Source organism: Scyliorhinus torazame, chromosome 9 (assembly GCF_047496885.1).
Source record: "Scyliorhinus torazame isolate Kashiwa2021f chromosome 9, sScyTor2.1, whole genome shotgun sequence".
In the NCBI taxonomy this organism is placed as follows: domain Eukaryota; kingdom Metazoa; phylum Chordata; class Chondrichthyes; order Carcharhiniformes; family Scyliorhinidae; genus Scyliorhinus; species Scyliorhinus torazame.
In genome coordinates, this window is record NC_092715.1 from 133,238,535 (window position 1) to 133,263,902 (window position 25,368).

At 47.5% G+C, this 25,368-nt stretch overlaps 1 protein-coding gene across 4 annotated transcripts in view; it reads left to right on the forward strand.

Moving 5' to 3' along the window:
- Positions 1-24,603, forward strand: part of srfbp1 (serum response factor binding protein 1) — a 328,539-nt gene extending 303,936 nt beyond the window's left edge. For all 4 annotated transcript variants that reach the window (XM_072516523.1, XM_072516526.1, XM_072516525.1 and 1 more), the window contains 4 exons: positions 9,978-10,059; positions 14,831-15,524; positions 15,657-15,691; positions 23,786-24,603. In XM_072516523.1, the coding sequence (XP_072372624.1) occupies positions 9,978-10,059; positions 14,831-15,524; positions 15,657-15,691; positions 23,786-23,958 (984 nt within the window). In that variant the 3' untranslated portion in view covers positions 23,959-24,603. The remainder of the gene's footprint in view (positions 1-9,977; positions 10,060-14,830; positions 15,525-15,656; positions 15,692-23,785) is intronic.
- The last annotated feature ends 765 nt before the right edge of the window (positions 24,604-25,368 follow it).

Here is a 25,368-nt window from a genome sequence, read left to right on the forward strand (position 1 = left end):
CCCCCCCCACTGATTCCGCTCCCCCCTGTTCAAACATCCCACTAGTGCAGACAAAAAACAACCCCATCCCAAGCCTATTCGAAGAGACCAACCCCCCATTTTCCAACAGAGAACAAAAATAAACCTGAAGCCGAAAAAATGGCCCCAAACATAAATTAAAAGCAGCACCAAAGCATCTCCACCAAAGTTCAAAGTCCACCTCCTGCAGTCCATTGTCTCTGACAAATTCTATCGCCTCCTCCGTCTTCCCACAAGTACAGCTCCTGGCCTTCGTAGGTCACCCACAGACACACCGGGTACAGCAACCCAAACTTCACCCCCTTCTTGTAGATGGCCACCTTGACATTATTAAAACCTGCTCTCCTCTTGGCCAGCTGTGCACCCAGGTCCTGGTACAATCTGTTTTCACTGCCTTCCCAGGTGCAGCGCCTTGTCTGCCTGGCCCACCTCATAATCCGCTCCTTGTCCAGGAAACGGTGCAATCGCACCACCATCGCTCTCGGCGACTCATTACCCTGGGATGTCCTCATTAGCGCCCTATGCGCTCAATCCACCTCCAGAGGCCGTGAGAATGCACCATCTCCTAGCAGCTTCTCCAGCATCTTCCCCACGTACACGCCAGCGTCGGCTCCCTCACTTCCCTCCGGCAGACCCACAATCCTGATATTCTGCCTGCGGGCCCGTTCTCCCGGTCTTCAACCTTCTCCTGGAGCCGCCTCTGCTGGTCTCGCATTAGCCCCATCTCCACTGCCATCAAGGCAAACTGCTCCTCGTGTTCCCCCACCACCTCCTCCATCTTCTGGATCGCTTCACCCTGGGCCTCCAGCTTCGTCTCCATGCGGTCGGTCACCACCTTAATCGAATCCACCACCCGGACCAGGTCCTCTAGATTCTCCTTGCGTTGTTGGGTGACGTCTCGCTCAGAAAGCCCACCAGCTGTTCTGCTGACCACTGAGCCACCAGGGCCGCCCTCTGTCCCTCCGCTATCTCCATGCGTGTTGCAGGAACCGCACCAACTGTTACAGTCTGATTCCCTCTTTTGCGACCGCTTCTGGCCCTCAGCACCATACAGGAATGGGTCAACCCCTTCCACTCACTCTCCTGCACGTTTTTGCCTCCTCACATCCACCAGTTAACCGGGGAAAAGGTCCGAAAAAAACGCCACGAGTGGGAGCCACCAAATGTGCGACCACTCATACCATGGTCACCATCGGAGGTCCTGTGGGGGGGGGGGACGTCACTTTTAGTGTTTGCAGAAGACACGAAACCTGGAAGCGTTGTAAACTGTGAGAAAGACAGTGCAAAATTACAAATAGACAAGGAGGTGGAGTGGGCTAATAGGTAGCAGGTGATGTTCAATGCAAAGAAGTTTGTTGTGATGCATTTTGGTAGGAAGAACATGGACAGACAATAGAAAATAAGGGGTACCATTTTTAAGGTGGTGCAGGAGCTGAGGGACCTGGGTGTGTATGTGCGTAGATCGTTGAAGGTGGCAGGACAGGTGGAGAGAACAGTTTTTTTTTTTAAATATATTTTATTGAAATTTTTTTTCCCAAACAACAATTTTTCCTCTTACATAACAAACGCAACAGTAACAATACAGAAATTTTTAACAATACACAAGTAACAAAACCCCCTTATCTATTGACCTAAACTAAACTAAACCCCCCCCCCTCCCCCTGGGTTGCTGCTGCTGGTCATCTGTCTTCCCTCTAACGTTCCCCTAGGTAGTCGAGAAATGGCTGCCACCGCCTGGTGAACCCTTGAGCCGATCCTCTCAGGGCAAACTTTATCTGCTCCAGTTTAATAAACCCCGTCATATCGTTTACCCAGGCCTCCAGTCCGGGGGGTTTCGCCTCCTTCCACATGAGTAGGATCCTACGCCGGGCTACTAGGGACGCAAAGGCCACAACGTCGGCCTCTTTCGCCTCCTGCACTCCCGGCTCTTCCGCAACTCCAAATAGAGCTAACCCCCAGCCTGGTTTGACCCGGGCCTTCACCACCTGCGAAATCACTCCCGTCACTTCCTTCCAATACCCTTCCAGTGCCGGGCCAGCCCAAAACATATGTGCGTGGTTTGCCGGGCTCCCGCCACACCTCCCACATTTGTCCTCCACTCCAAACAACCTGCTCAATCTTGCCCCCATTATGTGTGCTCCATGTAGCACCTTAAATTGAATCAGGCTAAGCCTGGCGCATGAGGAAGAGGAATTCACCCTGCTTAGGGCATCAGCCCACATACCCTCCTCTATCTCCTCCCCTAATTCTTCTTCCCACTTTCCTTTTAGTTCGCCCACCGACTCCTCCCCCTCTTCCCTCATCTCTCGATAAATCTCTGACACCTTGCCCTCTCCGACCCACACCCCTGAAAGCACCCTGTCCTGTATCCCCTGTGTCGGGAGCAATGGAAATTCCCTCACCTGTTGTCTAGTAAACGCCCTCACCTGCATATATCTCAAGAAATTTCCCCGGGGCAACTTATACTTTTCCTCCAATGCTCCCAAGCTCGCAAAAGTCCCATCTATAAATAAATCTCCCACCCTCCTAATTCCCAACTGGTACCAACTCTGAAATCCTCCATCCATTCTTCCTGGGGCGAACCTATGTTTGTTCCTGATAGGGGACCCCACCAGCTCTCCTCGCACCCCTCTCTGTCGCCTCCACTGTCCCCAGATATTCAGTGTTGCCGCCACCACCGGGTTCGTGGTAAATTTTTTAGGTGAGAACGGTAGCGGCGCCATCACCAGCGCCTCTAAACTCGTCCGTTTACAGGACTTTCTCTCCAGTCTTTTCCACGCCGCTCCCTCACCCTCCATCATCCATCTACGTATCATTGCCACATTGGCGGCCCAATAGTAATCGCCCAAGTTCGGTAGTGCCAATCCTCCTCTGTCCGAACCCCCTCCTTACTCTCGGGACTTTCCCTGCCCACACGAAGCTCGTGATGCTCCTGTCTATTTTATTAAAGAAGGTCTTGGTGATTAATATAGGGAGACATTGAAATACAAATAAGAACCTCGGGAGGACCATCATCTTAATTGCTTGCACCCTGCCCGCCAGCGATAGAGGCTGCATGTCCCACCTCTTGAAGTCCTCCTCCATTTGTTCTACCAGCCGTGTCAGATTAAGTCTGTGCAAGGTTCCCCAGCTCCTAGCGATCTGAATCCCCAGGTATCGGAAGTTTCTTTCCACTTTCCTTAGCGGCAAGCCTTCTATCTCTCTACTCTGGTCCCCTGGATGTATCACAAATAGTTCACTCTTCCCCATGTTTAGCCTATACCCCGAGAAATCCCCGAACCCCCTCAAAATTCGCATAACCTCTATCATCCCCCCCGCTGGGTCCGACACGTATAACAATAGGTCATCCGCGTATAACGAGACTCGGTGTTCTTCTCCCCCTCTAATCACCCCTCTCCATTTCCTGGAGTCTCTCAACGCCATGGCCAGAGGTTCAATTGCCAACGCGAACAACAATGGAGACAGCGGGCATCCCTGTCTTGTTCCCCTATATAGTCGGAAATACTCCGATCTATGTCGACCTGTAACTACGCTTGCTGTTGGAGCCCCATAAAGAAGTCTAACCCAGCTAATAAACCCGTTCCCAAACCCAAACCTCCTTAACACTTCTCATAAATACTCCCACTCCACCCTATCAAATGCCTTCTCTGCGTCCATTGCCGCCACTATCTCTGCCTCCCCCTCCACTGGGGGCATCATTGTCACCCCTAATAGTCGTCGCACGTTAACATTCAGTTGTCTCCCTTTTACGAACTCTGTCTGGTCTTCGTGCACCACCCCCGGGACACAGTCCTCTATCCTCGATGCCAGTACCTTTGCCAGTAATTTGGCGTCCACGTTCAATAGTGAAATAGGTCTATAGGACCCGCACTGCAACGGATCTTTGTCCCTCTTCAAAATTAGCGATATCGTCGCCTCCGACATCGTCGGGGGTAGAGTCCCCCCTTCCCTGGCCTCATTGAACGTCCTCGCCATCAACGGGGCCAACAAGTTATTTATTTTCTGTAATATTCCACCGGGAACCCGTCTGGCCCCAGGGCCTTCCCTGCTTGCATGCTTCCCAGTCCCTTAATGACCTCGTTCACCTCAATCGGTGCCCCCAGGCCTACCACCTCCTGCTCCTCCACTTTCGGGAACCTCAATTGGTCCAGGAACTGCCGCATCCCCTCCTCTCCCTCTGGGGGTTGAGACCTATACAGTTCCTCATAAAAGGTCTTGAACACCTCATTTATCTTTCCTGCCCTTCGCACCGTGTCTCCCCTTTTGTCTCTAATTCCTCCTATCTCCCTCGCTGCTGCCCTCTTTCGCAATTGATGAGCCAACAGGCGACTAGCCTTTTCCCCATATTCATACCTCCTCCCCTGTGCCTTCCTCCACAGTACCTCCGCCTTTCTGGTGGTCAGAAGGTCAAACTCCGTCTGGAGTCGTCTCCTCTCCCTGTACAATTCCTCCTCCGGTGTCTCTGCAAATTCCCTGTCCACCCTTAAAATCTCCCCCAGTAATCTTTCCCTTTCCTTGGCCTCTGTTTTCCTTTTGTGGGCCCCAATAGAGATCAGCTCTCCTCTGACCACCGCTTTTAGTGCTTCCCAAACCACTCCCACAGGGACCTCGCCGTCGTCATTGACCTCCAGGTATCTCGCAATACACCCCCGCACTCTTGCACACACTCCCTCATCCGCCATCAGTCCCACATCTAATCGCCAGAGTGTTCTCTGCTCCCTGCCCTCTCCTAATTCCAGGTCTACCCAATGTGGGGCATGATCCGAAACCGCTATGGCTGAGTACTCAGCTTCTTCCACCCTAGAGATCAACGACCTTCCCAAAACAAAAAAATCTATCCGGGAGTACACTTTATGGACATGGGAGAAGAAGGAAAACTCCCTAGCCCTAGGTCTAAGAAATCGCCATGGATCCACTCCCCCCATTTGGTCCATAAACCCCTTAAGTACCTTGGCCGCTGCCGGCCTCCTTCCGGTCCTTGAGCTGGATCTATCTAGCCCCGGGTCTAGCACCGTATTAAAGTCCCCTCCTAGAATCAAGTTTCCTACCTCCAGGTCCGGTATACGCCCCAGCATCCGTCTCATAAATCCCGCATCGTCCCAATTTGGGGCATACGCATTAACCAACACGACCTCCATTCCCTCCAGCCTACCACTCACCATTACATATCTACCTCCGCTATCTGCTACGAAGTTCTTTGCTTCAAATGCTACCCGTTTCCCCACCAAAATGGCCACCCCTCTGTTCTTTGCGTCCAGTCCTGAGTGGAACACCTGTCCCACCCATCCTTTCCTTAGCCTAACTTGGTCCGCCAACTTTAGGTGCGTCTCTTGGAGCATAACCACGTCTGCCCTTAGTCCTTTCAAATGCGTGAGCACTCGGCCCCTTTTTATCGGTCCGTTCAGGCCTCTCACGTTCCACGTGATCAGCCTCACTAGGGGGCTACCTGCCCCCCTCCCGTGTCGACTAGCCATTACCTTCTCTAGGCCAGTCCCATATCCCGCCTCCGCGCTCCCGCTCGCTCCCCCAGCGTCGCACACCATCCCCGCCCACCCACTCTTCCTTTTGGATTTCCGCAGCAGCAACCCAGTTGTCCCCCCCCCCCATGCTAGATCCCTATCTAGCTTGATTGCTCCCCCCATGTCACTTCCGTAAGTCAGCTGACTTCAACTGACCCCGGCTACTCCTGCTCACTCCTCGACCCCCCCCGTGTGGGGGAACTCCGATCCGCCTTGCGCCTATCTTCCTGCCTTATTCTTTCTGGCGCGGGAACATCCGTTTACCTGACCCACCTCTTATGGCGCAGCTCCCTTTCCCCTCCCCCTCCCCTTCCCCATTCTCCGACTGTGTCCCGTCTTTCCCCCATCACCGACGCCCACATTTCCCCAATGTCTCCCCCCCCCCCCCTTCCCAGTTTGCTTCTCAATTAACTTCACCCATAACATTAACAAAATCAATAACAATAACATTTCCTGCAGCATCAGTCCCTCAGTTCCCATCCAATTTCTCTTCTTTGATGAAGGACCATGCTTCCTCCGCCGTCTCGAAATAATGGTGTCTCTCCTGATACGTGACCCATAGTCTTGCCGGCTGCAGCATCCCAAACTTCACCTTCCTTTTATGCAACACCTCTTTGGCTCGGTTGAAGCTCGCCCTCCTTCTCGCCACCTCCGCACTCCAATCCTGGTGTACGTTTACAAGATTGGTTCCAAGGATGAGAAACTTCAGTTTTGAGGATAGAACAAAGAAAAATACAGCACAGGAATAGGCCCTTCGGCCCTCCAAGCCCGTGCCGACCATGCTGCCCGTCTAAACTAAAATCTTCTACACTTCCTAGGTCCGTATCCCTCTATTCCCATCATATTTATGTATTTGTCAAGATGCCCCTTAAATGTCACTATCGTCCCTGCTTCCACCACCTCCTCCAGCAGCGAGTTCCAGGCACCCACTACCCTCCGTGTAAAAAATTTGCTTCGTACATCTCCTCTAAACCTTGCCCCTCGCACCTTAAACCTATGCCCCCTAGTAGTTGACCCCTCTACCCTGGGGAAAAGCCTCTGACTATCCACTCTGTCCATGCCCCTCATAATTTGGTAGACCTCTATCAGGTCGCCCCTCAACCTCCTTCGTTCCAGTGAGAACAAACCGAGTTTATTCAACCGCTCCTCATAGCTAATGCCCTCCATTCCAGGCAACATCCTGGTAAATCTCTTCTGCACCCTCTCTAGAGCCTCCACATCCTTCTGGTAGCGTGGCGACCAGAATTGAACACTATACTCCAAGTGTGGTCTGACTAAGGTTCTATACAGCTGCAACATGATTTGCCAATTCTTATACTCAATGCCCCAGCCAGTGAAGGCAAGCATGCCGTATGCCTTCTTGACTACCTTCTCCACCTGTGTTGCCCCTTTCAGTGACCTGTAGACCTGTACACCTAGATCTCTCTGACTTTCAATACTCCTCAGGGTTCTACCATTCACTGTATATTCCCTACCTGCATTAGACCTTCCAAAATGCATTACCTCACATTTGTCCGGTTTAAACTCCATCTGCCATCTCTCCGCCCAAGTCTCCAAATGATCTAAATCCTGCTGTATCCTCTGACAGTCCTCATCGCTATCCGCAATTCACCAACCTTTGTGTTGTCTGCAAACTTACTAATCAGACCAGTTACATTTTCCTCCAAATCATTTATATATACTACGAACAGCAAAGGTCCCAGCACTGATCCCTGCGGAACACCACTAGTCACAGCCCTCCAATTAGAAAAGCACCCTTCCATTGCTACTCTCTGCCTTCTGTGACCTAGCCAATTGTGTATCCACCTTGCCAGCTCACCCCTGATCCCGTGTGACTTCACCTTTTGTACCAGTCTACCATGAGGGACCTTGTCAAAGGCCTTACTGTAGTCCATATAGACAACATCCACTGCCCTACCTGCATCAATCATCTTTGTGACCTCTTCAAAAAACTCTATCAAGTTAGTGAGACACGACCTCCTGGATGGAAATTGTCCCATTGGGCAGACGCAGCATGGGTTCATAAAGGGCAGGTCGTGCCTAACTAATTTAGTGAAATTTTTTGAGGACATTACCAGTGCGGTAGATAATGGGGAGCCAATGGATGTGGTATATCTGGATTTCCAGAAAGCCTTTGACAAGGTGCCACACAAAAGGTTGCTGCACAAGATAAAGATGCATGGCATTAAGGGGAAAGTAGTAGCATGGATAGAGGATTGGTTAATTAATAGAAAGCAAAGAGTGGGGATTAATGGGTGTTTCTCTGGTTGGCAATCAGTAGCTAGTGGTGTCCCTCAGGGATCAGTTTTGGGCCCACAACTGTTCACAATTTACATAGATGATTTGGAGTTGGGGACCAAGGGCAATGTGTCCAAGTTTGCAGACGACACTAAGATGAATGGTAAAGCAAAAAGTGCAGAGGATACTGGAAGTCTGCAGAGGGATTTGGATAGGCTAAGTGAATGGGCTAGGGTCTGGCAGATGGAATACAATGTTGACAAATGTGAGGTTATCCATTTTGGTAGGAATAACAGCAAAAGGGATTATTATTTAAATGATAAAATATTGAAACATGCTGCTGTGCAGAGAGACCTGGGTGTGCTAGTGCAGGAGTCGCAAAAAGTTGGTTTACAGGTGCAACAGGTCATTAAGAAGGCAAATGGAATGTTGTCCTTCATTGCTAGAGGGATGGAGTTTAAGACTAGGGAGGTTCTGCTGCAATTGTATAAGGTGTTAGTGAGGCCACACCTGGAGTATTGTGTTCAGTTTTGGTCTCCTTACTTGAGAAAGGACGTACTGGCACTGGAGGGTGTGCAGAGGAGATTCACTAGGTTAATCCCAGAGCTGAAGGGGTTGGATTACGAGGAGAGGTTGAGTAGACTGGGACTGTCCTCGTTGGAATTTAGAAGGATGAGGGGGGATCTTATAGAAACATATAAAATTATGAAGGGAATATATAGGATAGATGCGGGCAGGTTGTTTCCACTGGCGGGTGAAAGCAGAACTAGGGGGCATAGCCTCAAAATAACGGGAAGTAGATTTAGGACTGAGTTTAGGAGGAACTTCTTCACCCAAAGGGTTGTGAATCTATGGAATTCCTTGCCCAGTGAAGCAGTCGAGGCTCCTTCATTAAATGTTTTTAAGACAAAGATAGATAGTTTTTTGAAGAATAAAGGGATTAAGGGTTATGGTGTTCAGGCCGGAAAGTGGAGCTGAGTCCACAAAAGATCAGCCATGATCTCATTGAATGGTGGAGCAGGCTCGAGGGGCCAGATGGCCTACTCCTGCTTCTGAAAAAATGAAAATCGCTTATTGTCACAAGTAGGCTTCAATGAAGTTACTGTGAAAAGCCCCTAGTCGCCACATTCCGGCGCCTGTTCGGGGAGGCTGTTACGGTTCTAGTTCTTATGTTCACAAAACCATGCTGCCTCTCACTAATACGTCCATTTGCTTCCAAATGGGAATATATCCTGTCTCAAAGAATTCTCTCCAGTAATTTCCCTACCACTGATGGAAGGCTCGCCGGATCGGATGGAGAGGTTGGAACTGTTCTCTTTGGAGAGAAGAAGACTAAGAGGAGATTTAATAGAGATGTTCAAAATCATAGGGAGCTGGACAGAGTAGATGGGGAGAAACGGTTCCCACTCATTAAAGGATCAGCAACACAAAGGCACAGATTTAAAGTGATTTGTAAATGTGATGTGAAATAAAACTTTTCACACAATGAGTGGTTCGGGTCTGGAATGCACTGCCTGGCAATGTGGTGGAGGAAGGTTCAATCGAGGTTGTCAAGAGGGTATTGATCATGCAGACGTGAGGGAAAAGGCAGTAAAATGGCAGGAAGTCATAATGCTCATTTGGAGAGCCGGTGCAGACACGATGGGCTGATTGGCCTCCTTCTGCAGCATAACAAACCTGTAATTCTGTGTTGGCTGTAACCAGAAGTTCTATTACTCGAGAGTTTTGCAGTTCAAATACACTCCCAAGAAACAACAACCCAAAATTGAATGACTAACATTTATATTTAGACTGCTGCATATTTTCAGTGATTGTGGGCATGGCGTGAAAATTTCACATGTTTATTTGCTGAAATCTTAATGTCAGGGCTGTGCTAAATTATAGCTTGAGGCGTTGCTTTGGGGATTTCTAACAGATTTTAGAAGGATCTAGGAATTCACTATCCCGTATGTGCAGTCATCTCTTGGAAATTGGCCTACATTTCAGATAATAACTGACTCTAGCAATGGCTTTCTTTATAAGGATTCCCCATCATACAGAAAACTGAGGGTAGGATCGATGGGCTGGTTGTTATGAAGGGACCAGTTTTTATACTAATTATTATGAAGGGGACAGTTACCTGTTTGTGCTGGAGTAATTAATGCCTTTAATTAATTGTTCACCAACATACTAATCATTTTCTTTAATGTTTGGACTTGACAGCCTAATTCCACAGCAGTTGAACGAGCAGTTGCACGAATTGCATCACATCCACTCATGAGCAGAAAAATTGCAGCTATTAAAGGTAAGCTACAGATTATTGTGAAACATGTAGTGAATAAAAGAAATGCTGTATATATCACTATGCTACAGGTTGTTCATTCCAGGTTGCTTCATCGTTTAGTTTCATTAAGTTTTCAGTCATTGACCAAGATTCAGAATTTTCCTAATGTGCATTGACAACGTCAAGAATTTGGAGAAAGACGTTTCCTGGTATGCCACATAGAAACTTGAATGTGGTGTCAGAGAATGATGAAATGTAGTTTGTATTTCTGATCTTGATCATGCTAATTATGAAGAGATTTTGGAGATGCAACGACAGAACATCAAGCAGATGTTCAACCGTGACTCAGCAGACTAAAGTGAACGTGGGAGGGATCCATTCAGTGTCTCCAATCTGCGAGCGCCTCAAGACCACCATGGGAAGGTTGGTGACCACCATGCAGAACTTGGTCCAGCAGGATTTGTGCTCGACCCAGCACTTCATGGCCCCACACCGTGGTGGATACCATCAAGGTATAGGTGACATGGCACCTTGTGAGGCACCTTGACCATCCTCCCAGTGCACCATCTCATACAGGAATCAAGCCAGGGCCCTTGGGCATTCCGAGGGGAACATGAGCATCAGCCAGACCACCTGGGGGCCTCCTCACAGCACATTTCAAGTGTGTGCAGCTGCTCACTGTCTGACAAGGGATTGAAAGTCAAAGAGGTCTAAGAGTACAGGTCCACAGGTCATTGAAAGGGGCAACACAGGTGGAGAAGGTAGTTAAGAAGGCATACGGCATGCTGGCCTTCATTGGCCGGGGCATTGAGTATAAGAATTGGCAAGTCATGTTGCAGCTGTATAGAATCTTAGTTAGGCCACACTTGGAGTATAGTGTTCAATTCTGGTCGCCACACTACCAGAAGGATGTGGAGGCTTTAGAGAGGGTGCAGAAGAGATTTACCAGAATGTTGCCTGGTATGGAGGGCATAAGCTATGAGGAGCGGTTGAATAAACTCGGTTTGTTCTCACTGGAACGAAGGAGGTTGAGGGGCGACCTGATAGAGGTATACAAAATTATGAGGGGCATAGACAGAGTGGATAGTCAGAGGCTTTTCCCCAGGGTAGAGGGGTCAATTACTAGGGGGCATAGGTTTAAGGTGAGAGGGGCAAGGTTTAGAGTAGATGTACGAGGCAAGTTTTTTACGCAGAGGGTAGTGGGTACCTGGAACTCGCTACCGGAGGAGGTAGTGGAAGCAGGGACGATAGGGACATTTAAGGGGCATCTTGACAAATATATGAATAGGATGGGAATAGAAGGATACGGACCCAGGAAGTGTAGAAGATTGTAGTTTAGTCGGGCAGTATGGTCGGCACGGGCTTGGAGGGCCGAAGGGCCTGTTCCTGTGCTGTACATTTCTTTGTTCTTTGTTGTTCTTATAGTCATTATTTGCTGTTTTTTATATTCTTTCCAGTCTCCTGACCTGCCACCCCTCTTTACGCAATTATATGCTTTTGCTTTAAGTTTATTACTGTCTTTAACATTTTTAGTTAACCACGGGTGGTTGTCCCACCCCTTGGAATGTGTCTATTCTGTATGTTTGCCACTGCATCTCTATTGACCTATCCCTTTACCACATTTGCCAGTCACTTTAGCTAGCGCTGCTATCATGCCCTTCTAATTGCCCTTATTTAAGTTTAAAATACCACTCTTGGATGCACTCTTCCTTCCCTCAAACATTGTGGGATTGAAGCTGGTCACTAAACTGCAAATCTTTTTCACCACAGTTTCTTGGCAAAATTCGATCTGTCAGCAGATGAAACCCCTTTGTTTTACTTGCAACCAAAGAACTACCAAAGATCAGTGTAATTTGAGAATGATATAAATATATAATGGAAGTTCCTCTTCAACTTGTTCCAACAAAGAAATGCATAAACATTCATAATCTTGAAAGGCTATTTCCTTGCTGTTACCCCTCATTTTGTGATCCAAGGGTTTCCCACACAATTGTGGCATGTTCTTACAGAAGCGACATTACAGGACCATTGAACAGCATTCGTGTAGTTGATACCAAGATTGCAGCTTATGATTTATAAAATGCTTCACCAATCATTTATTTTACAAAATAATTTTTTCCAAAATAGGACTTTACTCTTCTCATAAAAAATAAAACCAGCAATCCAGATTGTAAGATCACCAGCAAAGGGACAGGACTGCCATTCACTACCTTGGTAACATTCCAGGCGTTTTGTCGGCTTTTAAGCAAATGTTGTTGTTGTCAGGCGTCTGCTCCAGCATGATGTAGTCTACTGGACATTTATGGTGTCTGTGGGCAGGGCAAGCAACTGCAAATCTCTTCAACAAACCAAATTGAAGAATTCTCACTTAACCTCATGCTGCCTGCTCATCACCATGATTGCACTTGCAGCCAGCATTAACCATACTTTGAGTGGGTGCATGATTCAACAGGGAGCCCAAATTGTAAGGGGTTAGCACAAGTTCTAGCCAGCCAATACCTTTTCATGGGGAGGTGCACCGAGGCTGGAGCAGGTGGTGCAGGTTCTTAAGTTACGCTGACATGTAAAAAGTTTGAAGAATGGCACAACATGACAGCACGTGGGCTCCAAGTTTCTCAAATGCTGCATTGGAGTTCTTGCTGGAGGAGGTGCAAAGGATGACAGCTGTGTCCACAGGAGGCCAGAAGGCTCTCCAGGTAAATATTCAAATGGTAGTGGTACAAAGGTAAACCATGCAGTCAATGTCAGGAGTCAAGCCTTGAATCCTTGGATGCAATGTCACAAGAAGTTTACGTATGCACTCTTGCGAATGGGTTTCTAGCTATAACTATCACTTCTGAAAAGCCAAGTTGGGAAAGAACAAAGAAAAGTACAGCACAGGAACAGGCCCTTCGGCCCTCCAAGCCTTCACCGACCATGCTGCCCATCTAAACTAAAATCTTCTACACTTTCGGGATCCGTATCCCTCTATTCCCATCCTATTCATGGATTTGTCAAGATGCCTCTTAAACATCACTATAGTCCCTGCTTCCACCACTTCCTCCGGCAACGAGTTCCAGGCATCCACTACCCTCTGTGTAAAAAAACTTGCCTCGTACATCTCCTCTAAACCTTGCCCATGCACCTTAAACCTATGCCCCCTAGTAATTGACCCCTCTACCCTGGGAAAAAGCCTCTGACTATCCACCCGGTCTATGCCCCTCATAATTTTGTAGACCTCTTATCAAGTCGCCCCTCAACCTCCGTCGTTCCAGCGAGAACAAACCGAGTTTATTCAACCTCTCCTCATAGCTAATGCCCTCAATACCAGGCAACATCCTGGTAAATCTCTTCTGCATCCTCTGTAAAGCCTCCACATCCTTCTGGTAGTGTGGCGACCTGAATTGAACACTATACTCCAAGTGCGGCCTAACTAAGGTTCTATACAGCTGCAACATAACTTGCCAATTTCTATACTCCATGCCCTGGCCAATGAAGACAAGCATGCCGTATGCCTTCTTGACTACTTTCTCCACCTTTGTTGCCCCTTTTAGTGACCTGTGGACCTGTACACCTAGATCTCTCTGACTGTCAATACTCTTGAGGGTTCTACCATTCACTGTATATTCCCTACCTGCATTAGACCTTCCAAAATGCATTACCTCACATTTGTCCGGATTAAACTCCATCTACCATCTCTCCACCCAGGTCTCCAAACGATCCAAATCCTGCTGTATCCTCTGACAGTCCTCATCGCAATCCGCAATTCCACCAACCTTTGTGTCGTCCGCAAACTTACTAATCAGACCTGTTACACTTTCCTCCAAATCATTTATATATACTACGAACAGCAAAGGTCCCAGCACTGATCCCTGCGGAACACCACCAGTCACAGCCCTCCAATCAGAAAAGCACCCTTCCATTGCTATTCTCTGCCTTCTATGACCTAGCCAGTTCTGTATCCATCTTGCCAGCTCACCTCTGATCCTGTGTGATTTCACCTTTTGTACCAGTCTGTCATGAGGAACCTTGTCAAAGTCCATATAGATAACATCCACTGCCCTACCTGCATCAATCATCTTTGTGACCGCCTCGAAAAACTCTCTCAAGTTAGTGAGACACGACCTCCCCTTCACAAAACCTTGCTGCCTCTCGCTAATACGTCCATTTGCTTCCAAATGGGTAGATCGTGTCTCGAAGAATTCTGTTCAGTAACTTCCCTACCACTGAGGGTAAGGCTCACCAGCCTGTAGTTCCCTGGATTATCCTTGCTACCCTTCTTAAACAAAGGAACAACATTGGCTATTCTCCAGTCCTCCGGGACATCACCTGAAGACAGTGAGGATCCAAAGATTTCCATCAAGGCCTCAGCAATTTCCTCTTGCCTCCTTCAGTATTCTGGGGTAGATCTCATCAGGCCCTGGGGACTTATCTACCGTAATATTTTTCAAGATGCCCAACACCTCGTCTTTTTGGATCTCAATGTGACCCAGGCTATCTACACATCCTTCTCCAGACTCAACATCCACCAATTCCTTCTCTTTGGTGAATACTGATGCAAAGTATTCATTTAGTATCTCGCCCATTTCCTCTGGCTCCACACACAGATTCCCTCCCCTGTCCTTCAGTGGGCCAACCCTGTCCCTGGCTACCCTCTTGCCTTTTATGAACAAGTAAAAGCCTTGGTATTTTCCTTAACCCTAACAGTTGAGGTGTAGTAATTTTGTAGAGGAAGCAAATGTGATTATAAAATCATTTTAAAGCTGGTATTCTGAAGTAAATGTATCAGTGAAGATTTTTACTTGTCTTCCAGCTGCTGTAAATTCATTCAAAGAAGCGAGACAAAAAACAAAAGGACAGAGATTTCACAATACGGCTAATCTGCAAACAGGATCATTACAACAGGCAAGTCCAGAAGAAATTTCATCTGATAAAACAAATGAGGTAAAAGAGGATGATACTGCAGGCGAGAATGCCAAAGTAGAAGCCATCAAACAAACCAGCGCAACAGTAAATGAATTTGAAAGTGAGGCTCCACATGATGACACAGCCTCCATAACCAAAGCTGCAGAAGTGACACAGAGCCATCAAGATATTGAAGAGAACACATGCACCTTGTCAAAAACACAGAAAGAATTAAAAGTTTCCATTAAGTCAGAGAATATAAAACCTATTGAAGCAGATGCCAGTGACCTGAATGTTTCCAGTGAGGAAGAAAAGGAATATTTTGACGATAGCACAGAGGAGAGGTTTTACAATCAGACATCTAGTGATGACAGCGGGGATGATGATTTCTTTATTGGAAAGGTGAAAAGAATAAATAAAAAGAAGCAAGAATTTGATCCAACAACCAACACTGTGAAAGAAGATAAAAGTATGCCAAGTAAAATGAAGGAAGAAAAGAATGATCCCATGGATTATGCTGGGAAAAAGAACCGCACAAAAACAACATTTGGTTCTTTATTTTGTAATAATTTGTCTGATTCAAAAGCTTCAAAGCAGAAGAGGTAAGCACCAGGTTCAACTTTGGTTTCAAATTTGTTTTTGAATTAAATTGTTACAGATAATACAAAAAATAAATACTGTTTCCCAACAGCAAGATAAATTGTGCTTCAAAACCTCTTTTAATCTTTTTTCAGCAACTTTCAAGGAGATATCAAGAACAAGAAATCAGGTCAGAATGGATACTTTTCTTTTAATTGTCTTTCCAGTTATCATTTTGACCAGTGATCATATCTTAATAAGCGTGAGCCCTAATTTTGAAGCTGAATTTCATGGTGCTGTAATGCTCTTTGCTGTGGATGTACTACGGTGTATTGCACCATGAGATTTTTGGAAGCAAGTAGGGAACACGCAGCATGATGGAATGAATGCTTGGGAGCACTGTTGGAGGCACCATAAATTGGTGTGATGTTGGCTTGCCTTCTGTCTTTGGGAAAATGCCAAACTGGGGTGAGGGTACAACACCACTCTTGTGCACTTCTTAAGTTTATTTCTTTTTTTTTTTTAAATATGTTTTATTGAAATTTTTTTCCCAAACAACAATTTTTCCCCTCTTACAAAGCAAATGCAACAATAACAATACAGACATTTTTAACAATACACAAGTAACAAAACCCCTTTATCTTTGACCTAAACTAAACTAAACCACCCCCCCCCCCCCTTCCCCCTGGGTTGCTGTTGCTGGTCATCTGTCTTCCCTCTAACGTTCCCCTAGGTAGTCGAGAAATGGCTGCCACCACCTGGTGAACCCTTGAGCCGATCCTCTCAGGGCAAACTTTATCTGCTCCAGTTTAATGAACCCCGCCATATCATTTACCCAGGCCTCCAGTCCGGGGGGTTTCGCCTCCTTCCACATGAGTAGGATCCTGCGCCGGGCTACTAGGGACGCAAAGGCCACAACGTCGGCCTCTTTCGCCTCCTGCACTCCCGGCTCTTCCGCAACTCCAAATAGAGCTAACCCCCAGCCTGGTTTGACCCGGGCCTTCACCACCCACGAAATCACTCCCGTCACTCCCTTCCAATACCCTTCCAGTGCCGGACACGCCCAAAACATATGTGCGTGGTTTGCCGGGCTCCCGCCACACCTCCCACATTTGTCCTCCACTCCAAAGAACCTGCTCAATCTTGCTCCCGTTATGTGTGCTCTATGTAGCACCTTAAATTGAATCAGGCTAAGCCTGGCGCAAGAGGAAGAGGAATTTACCCTGCTTAGGGCATCAGCCCACATACCCTCCTCTATCTCATCCCCTAGTTCTTCTTCCCACTTTCCTTTTAGTTCACCCACCGACTCCTCCCCCTCTTCCCTCATCTCTCGGTAAATCTCTGACACCTTGCCCTCTCCGACCCACACCCCTGAAAGCACCCTGTCCTGTATCCCCTGTGTCGGGAGCAACGGAAATTCCCTCACCTGTTGTCTAGTAAACGCCCTCATCTGCATATATCTCAAGAAGTTTCCCCGGGGCAACCCATACTTTTCCTCCAATGCTCCCAAGCTCGCAAAAGTCCCATCTATAAATAAATCTCCCACCCTCCTAATTCCCAACTGGTACCAGCTCTGAAATCCTCCACCCATTCTTCCTGGGGCGAACCTATGGTTGTTCCTGATTGGGGACCCCACCAGGGCTCCCCGCACCCCTCTCTGTCGCCTCCACTGTCCCCAGATATTCAATGTTGCCGCCACCACCGGGTTCGTGGTAAACTTTTTAGGTGAGATCGGTAGCGGCGCCGTCACCAGCCCCTCTAAACTCGTCCCTTTACAGGACTTTCTCTCCAGTCTTTTCCACGCCGCTCCCTCACCCTCCATCATCCATTTACGTATCATTGCCACATTGGCGGCCCAATAGTAATCGCCCAAGTTCGGTAGTGCCAATCCTCCTCTGTCCCTACTACGCTGAAGGAACCCCCTCCTTACTCTCGGAACTTTCCCTGCCCACACGAAGCTCGTGATGCTCCTGTCTATTTTATTAAAAAAGGTCTTGGTGATTAGTATAGGGAGACATTGAAATACAAATAAGAACCTCGGGAGGACCATCATCTTAATTGCTTGCACCCTGCCCGCCAGCGATAGAGGCTGCATGTCCCACCTCTTGAAGTCCTCCTCCATTTGTTCTACCAAACGTGTCAGATTAAGTCTGTGCAAGGTTCCCCAGCTCCTAGCGATCTGAATCCCCAGGTATCGGAAGTTTCTTTCCACTTTCCTTAGAGGCAAGCCTTCTATCTCTCTACTCTGGTCCCCTGGATGTATCACAAATAATTCACTCTTCCCCATGTTTAGCCTATACCCCGAGAAATCCCCGAACCCCCTCAAAATTCGCATAACCTCTATCATCCCCCCCGCTGGGTCCGACACGTATAACAATAGGTCATCCGCGTATAACGAGACTCGGTGTTCTTCTCCCCCTCTAATCACCCCTCTCCATTTCCTGGAGTCTCTCAACGCCATGGCCAGAGGTTCAATTGCCAACGCGAACAACAATGGAGACAGCGGGCATCCCTGTCTTGTTCCCCTATATAGTCGGAAATACTCCGATCTATGTCGACCTGTAACTACGCTTGCCGTTGGAGCCCCATAAAGAAGACTAACCCAGCTAATAAACCCGTTCCCAAACCCAAACCTTCTTAACACTTCCCATAAATACTCCCACTCCACCCTATCAAATGCCTTCTCTGCGTCCATTGCCGCCACTATCTCTGCCTCCCCCTCCACTGGGGGCATCATTATCACCCCTAATAGTCGTCGCACGTTAACATTCAGTTGTCTCCCTTTTACGAACCCTGTCTGGTCTTCGTGCACCACCCCCGGGACACAGTCCTCTATCCTCGATGCCAGTATCTTTGCCAACAATTTGGCGTCCACGTTCAATAATGAAATGGGTCTATCGGACCCGCACTGCAACGGATCTTTATCCCTCTTCAAAATTAACGATATCGTCGCCTCCGACATCGTCGGGGGTAGAGTCCCCCCTTTCCTGGCCTCATTGAACGTCCTCACCATCAACGGGGCCAACAAGTCCACATATTTTCTGTAATACTCCACCGGGAACCCGTCTGGTCCTGGGGCCTTCCCTGCTTGCATGCTTCCCAGTCCCTTAATAACCTCGTCCACCCCAATCGGTGCCCCCAGGCCTACCACCCCCTGCTCCTCCACTTTCGGGAACCTCAATTGGTCCAGGAACTGCCGCATCCCCTCCTCTCCCTCTGGGGGTTGAGACCTATACAGTTCCTCATAGAAGGTCTTGAACACCTCATTTATCTTTCCTGCCCTTCGCACCGTGTCTCCCCTTTCATCTCTAATTCCTCCTATCTCCCTCGCTGCTGCCCTCTTTCGCAATTGATGAGCCAACAGGCGACTAGCCTTTTCCCCATATTCATACCTCCTCCCCTGTGCCTTCCTCCACAGTACCTCCGCCTTTCTGGTGGTCAGAAGGTCAAATTCCGTCTGGAGTCGTCTCCTCTCCCTGTACAATTCCTCCTCCGGGGTCTCTGCAAATTCCCTATCCACCCTTAAAATCTCCCCCAGTAATCTTTCCCTTTCCTTGGCCTCTGTTTTCCTTTTGTGGAGAGATCAGCTCTCCTCTGACCACCGCTTTTAGTGCTTCCCATACCACTCCCACAGGGACCTCGCCGTCGTCATTGACCTCCAGGTATCTCTCAATACACCCCCGCACTCTTGCACACACTCCCTCATCCGCCATCAGTCCCACATCTAATCGCCAGAGTGTTCTCTGCTCCCTTTCCTCTCCTAATTCCAGGTCCACCCAATGTGGGGCATGATCCGAAACCGCTATGGCTGAGTACTCAGCTTCTTCCACCCTAGAGATCAACGACCTTCCCAAAACAAAAAAATCTATCCGGGAGTACACTTTATGGACATGGGAGAAGAAGGAAAACTCCCTAGCCCTTGGTCTAAGAAATCGCCATGGATCCACTCCCCCCATTTGGTCCATAAACCCCTTAAGTACCTTGGCCGCTGCCGGCCTTCTTCCGGTCCTTGAGCTGGATCTATCTAGCCCCGGGTCCAGCACCGTATTAAAGTCCCCTCCTAAAATCAAGTTTCCTACCTCTAGGTCCGGTATACGCCCCAGCATCCGTCTCATAAATCCCGCATCGTCCCAGTTTGGGGCATACACATTAACCAACACGACCTCCATTCCCTCCAGCCTGCCACTCACCATTACATATCTACCTCCGCTATCTGCTACGATGTTCTTTGCTTCAAATGCTACCCGTTTCCCCACCAAAATGGCCACCCCTCTATTCTTTGCGTCCAGTCCTGAGTGGAACACCTGTCCCACCCATCCTTTCCTTAGCCTAACTTGGTCCGCCACCTTTAGGTGCGTCTCTTGGAGCATAACCACGTCTGCCCTTAGTCCTTTCAAATGCGCGAGCACTCGGGCCCTTTTTATCGGTCCGTTCAGGCCTCTCACGTTCCACGTGATCAGCCTCACTAGGGGGCTACCTGCCCCCCTCCCGTGTCGACTAGCCATTACCTTCTCTAGGCCAGTCAATTATCCCGCCTCCGCGTTCCCGCTCGCTCCCCCAGCGTCGCACACCATCCCCGCCCACCCAGTCTTTAGCCATTTCCTTTTGGATTTCCGCAGCAGCAACCCAGTTGTCCCCCCACCCCCTCCCCCTCCCTCCCCCCCTCCCCGCTAGATCTCTTTCTAGCATGATTGCTCCCCCCATATTACTTCCGTAAGTCAGCTGACTTCAACTGACCCCGGCTACTCCTGCTCACTCCTCGACCCCCCCCCCCGTGTGGGGAACTCCCATCCGCCTTGCGCCTGTCTTCCCACCTTATTCTTTCTGGCGCGGGAACATCCCTTTACCTGACCCGCCTCCTATGGCGCAGCTCCCTTTCCCCTCCCCCTCCCCTTCCCCATTCTCCAACTATGTCCCGTCTTTCCCCCCTCACCGGCGCCCACATTTCCCCAATGTCTCCCCCCTTCCCAATTTACTTCTCAATTAACTTCAACCATAACATTAACAATAACATTTCCTGCAGCATCAGTCCCTCAGTTCCGATCCAATTTCTCTTCTTTGATGAAGGTCCATGCTTCCTCCGCCGTCTCGAAATAATGGTGTCTCTCCTGATACGTGACCCATAGTCTTGCCGGCTGCAGCATCCCGAACTTCACCTTCCTTTTATGCAACACCTCTTTGGCTCGATTGAAGCTCGCCCTCCTTCTCGCCACCTCCGCACTCCAATCCTGGTATACCCGTACCACTGCATTCTCCCATCTGCTACTCCGCACCTTTTTAGCCCATCTCAAGACCTCTTCTCTATCCTTAAGGCGGTAAAATCGCACGATTATCGCCCTGGGTGGTTCTCCCGCTTTTGGTCTTCTCGCCGGAATCCGATTTGCCCACTCCACCTCCAAGGGGCCCGTAGGGGCCTCAGCACCCATCAGTGAGCTCAGCATCGTACTTGCGTACGCTCCACAGTCCACTCCTTCCACACCCTCAGGGAGACCCAGTATCCAAAGGTTCTTCCTTCGCGCTCCATTTTCTAGGGCTTCGATCCTTTCAGTACACTTTTTATGAAGTGCCTCGTGCGTCTGTGTCTTAACCGCCAGGCCCAGGATCTCGTCCTCAATACCCGTCACCTTCTGCTCCACCACGCGGAGCTCTGTCTCCTGGGTCTTTAATGTCTCCTTGAGCCCCTCAATTGCCTGTAGCAACGGGGTCAGCACCTCCTTCTTCAGCAGCTCCATGCACCTTCTCACAATTTCATCCTGCTCAGGCCCCCATGTCGCCTGCGCTTTCTCCGCCGCCATCTTGTACTTCTCTCTTTCTGACCCTTTAGTCGACGATTCCTCGCGCTGCAGCCGCCGCCGCCGGTTTTTTCCTCCTTCGTTTGGGGGGGACTCCCTTCTCAAACACCCCACACCGGGTTGCGTCGTCGAAAAATTCTCCGTTGGGGCTCTTAAAAGAGCCCGAAGGTCCGTCGGAGCTGGAGCCGCCGAAGCGTGCGGCTAGCTAGGTATCAACGCAACCGGAAGTCCCTTCAGTGGCCTTGATGAGGTCTTTTCACAGTTGTTCCCTCTGCTGCTAGAATTCACCTTTGATACAGGCCCTCAGGTCAGCTTGCAGCTTTAAGCTTGCCCTTCCCCCGCCTGCATGCTGGAAGAGGCCCTGTTTATCCTGCAGTTGCAGCCAAATCTTTTACTGTTTCTGACGTGTCTGGCAACGCAGAGACATACCCTTCCTGGGGGACACTGTCGGGGGAATATTGCAGCCTTCTTCCCACACCGGGAAATGTCAAACAAATGCCGTGGGGGCCCTGTAAAAGTGCCCAAAGGTCCATTCCAAGCAGGAGCTGCCGAATATGTGACCTAGCTCTGCATAGCCGCACCCGGAAGTCCTTAAGTTTATTTCAAGCACAAGCTACAGATTCTACTGGAAAAATCAGCACTAGAGGAAAGAGTCATAGAAAACCACGAGAAATAGGAGCTAGTGTAGGCCATAGGGACTCTCCAGCATGCTCCACCATTCGGTAAGATTATGGCTAAACCTCTACATCAACTTCACTTTCCTGCTCTATTTTCATGTCCCTTGATTGCCTTAGAAGCAAAATATACATCAATTTCAATTTCGAATATACTGATCAACTGAGCATCCCCAACATCGTTAAAGAAGGATAACCTAGGCTGATTAGTCCAATGTTTGTGTCTCCTCAAACAGATCAGATCTGGGGCTGGTTTAGCACAGTGGGCTAAATGGCTGGCTTGTAGTGCAGAACAAGGCCAGCAGCGCGGGTTCAATTCCCGTACCGGCCTCCCTGAACAGGCGCCGGAATGTGGCGACTAGGGGCTTTTCACGGTAACTTCATTGAAGCCTACTTGTGGCAATAAGTGATTATTATTATTATGTCAACGACTGCCCTCAATTTGTTCAATTTTCTGATACGAGGTGAATAATTGAAGATTTCTAAAACATGAAAACTAAAACATTCCTTGCCCTTTGGGGTAAATGCGCAAAATTGTCATGCCATAAACATACAATGATTGATGCCTGAAGAGTTTTGATCCTTGAAAATGTTCCAATGACCAGAGCAAGATGGTGTGTAGGGGAAATGAGGCCACACATTGAAATGTCAGGTCGCACTGGAAAAAATACAAAATTGTGTTTCTGGGACTTTTTCTTCCTCTCACATTTTTAAACATGTCTTTTTAATCTTTGATGGGATGTGGGCATCGCTGGCAAGGCCAGAATTTGTTGGCCACCCAATGAAAAAAGAAATGTACAGCACAGGAACAGGCCCTTCGGCCATCCAAGCCCGTGCCGACCATGCTGCCCGACTAAACTACAATCTTCTACACTTCCTGGGTCCGTATCCCTCTATTCCCATCCTACTTGCCCTTGAACTGAGTGGCTTACAAGGGCCATTTCAGAGGCAGTTAACAGTCAACAAAATTGCTGTGGAACTGGAATCACAAGTAGGACAGACCTGGTAAGGTCAACAGATTTCCTTCCCTAAAGGACCTTAGTGAACCAAATGGGTTTTTAATGACAATTGTTTCATCAGTGCAAGGAAGTTAAATGCCTTCTCACTTTACTAGTTGTCATTCAGTGTTCCAGGATAGGTGCAGAAAAAGGATTAATTTACTCTGCCTCTATTATGTGTTTTAATGAAGAAAACATTCCTATTGTGCAAATTCAAATTTATAATACCTCCATGTTTGTAATCCTGCTGATAACCATAAGGTCATTATGACCTAGGGTGAAATCACCCAGCCCAGTCCACGTAAAACCCTTATCTCTAGCAAAAAAAACAACAAATCATTCCATCAGTTTGGTGTAGGTGCTAACCCAGATTTTAGAAATCAATTAGTGTGTGAACTCAACACACTACCCTGGACCTGGGAAGGTATTTTTATTAAGAACAGATTGAACCATAGTATGGCTATCAGGTCTGCAGACACCATTTTTAAAACAATTCAATATGTTATCTGAAATGTTTCCATTATTCTCTTCTGCAATTAAGTTAAGAATTTCCTGCAGTCAGTAAGTGACACAAAATTAGTTAATTAATTAACTTTTCCAGTATGTGTTTTTTTCTAGTTCAGACGCTGTGTAGAGAATTATCTTTTCCCGAAGGATAAAATAAATGCTTAATTATGTCATACTATTAAGATATGAAAATTGATACTTTTCAGGCATGTTGATCTAAAGTCTCTTGTGTGGTATAGTTGCATTGTACTGTAAATGAACTCTTAATTGCTTGTACGTCATAATTCTTACATTGTTGCTTTTGCTTGTACAGATGTTATACAAAACAAAAGCTTGTCCTTTCGTGGGAGATCACGTGGGGGGCCTGGTGTTGTAATTCCAAAGCCACAACAATCACTTCATCCCTCTTGGGAAGCGAGCAGAAAGCGGAAAGAACAGACCCAAATTCTTGCATTCCAGGGGAAAAAGATCAGATTTGATGATTAGTTTTTTCTAAAACCATGGAAATAATATTTTATTACATTACTTTGTACTCACGACAGTTCTATTCAATGGCAGTTATCGCATCAACATCAAACACCTGTCCTGTGTTTTTATGCCAGAAAGAATTGTGTAGAGTTCATTTTAATGCAGATTATTTATCACAGATAGTTTCCAGATTTTTTTAAGTACACTTTCAGGAAGACCAAACATTTAAAATTCATATTAAAATGCAATACAAGATTTATTAAACATTAAGTAAGTAATATAAGAGTGCTTTTTGATATATATGTTTCAGATTAGAAATATTCAACATGTTCAAATATAGAACGTTGAAGTCTGGAAATAGAAGTAAATTCATGCCTATATCTATTGAATATTCAGTAAATCTTCTCATTCAGCATTTTGATAATTTCTAATTTGTGATGGTCAGTGTTTTGCCACTATTGTAAAAACAGATTCATGTCATAATTTCCTACTTTTCTTTTGTGGATTGTTCCCACAGCAGCAAAATCATTTAACCTTGCATAGTTAAAGGCACCTTTTTGTTAAGCTTCCAATGATGAATGTTAGTAAGAAAACTAAACAACAAATGTTTATTGGGGTCCTCTGAATAAAATCTTCCAATAAATGGTAACTTTGTTGCAAACATTTCACTGTTTCTCTCGGCCTCTTGGTGAATTGAAGGCATACTCAGCAAAGTTAATAGCAAGTTACTGCAAGTTAATAGCAAGTTCCTTGATTCATAAAAGTTAATAATTGATTATAAACCACAACAAACATGGAAATTGACCGAAAACCTGCTCTAGTCTAGAGGATTTCTACTTTTCAAATGTTGATTATCCCTTAGACTGCTAACAGTTCCAATGAATTTTAGATTCCATGTGCCAAAGTTGGAATAGTGATTTATAGATTCTTGCACAGTATCTATATTCTGGAACCTCATTACTTTTCACTGCATAAAACCACAATGGTAAGAAAACACAAGACAGCAATGCAATAAGATTCTGTTGCCAGAGTTCCATGACAGGATTCTCTTTAAGTGATTCTGAGGAAAAATAGGTGCGGGATCACAAAGCACAACGTACCCATTTCCATTGCTTCCATTCCAGGCAGCACAGAAACCTCATGCAATTACAGCAGTGTGCAGCCCAATGCTAGACATGATGTTGAGCGGCTGTACGCCTCAGAAGGGGAGACAAACTCTTGTGAGGTTAACAACACTCAAAGGGACTTCTGGGTGCGGCTATGCAGAGCTAGGTCGCATGTTCGGTAGCTCCCGCTTGAAACGGACTTTTGGGCGCGTTACAGGGCTCCCACGGCATTTGTTTGACATTTCCCGGTGTGGGAAGAAGACTGTAACATTCCCCCGACAGTGTCCCCTAGGAATGGTATGTCTCTTGGTTACCAGACTCA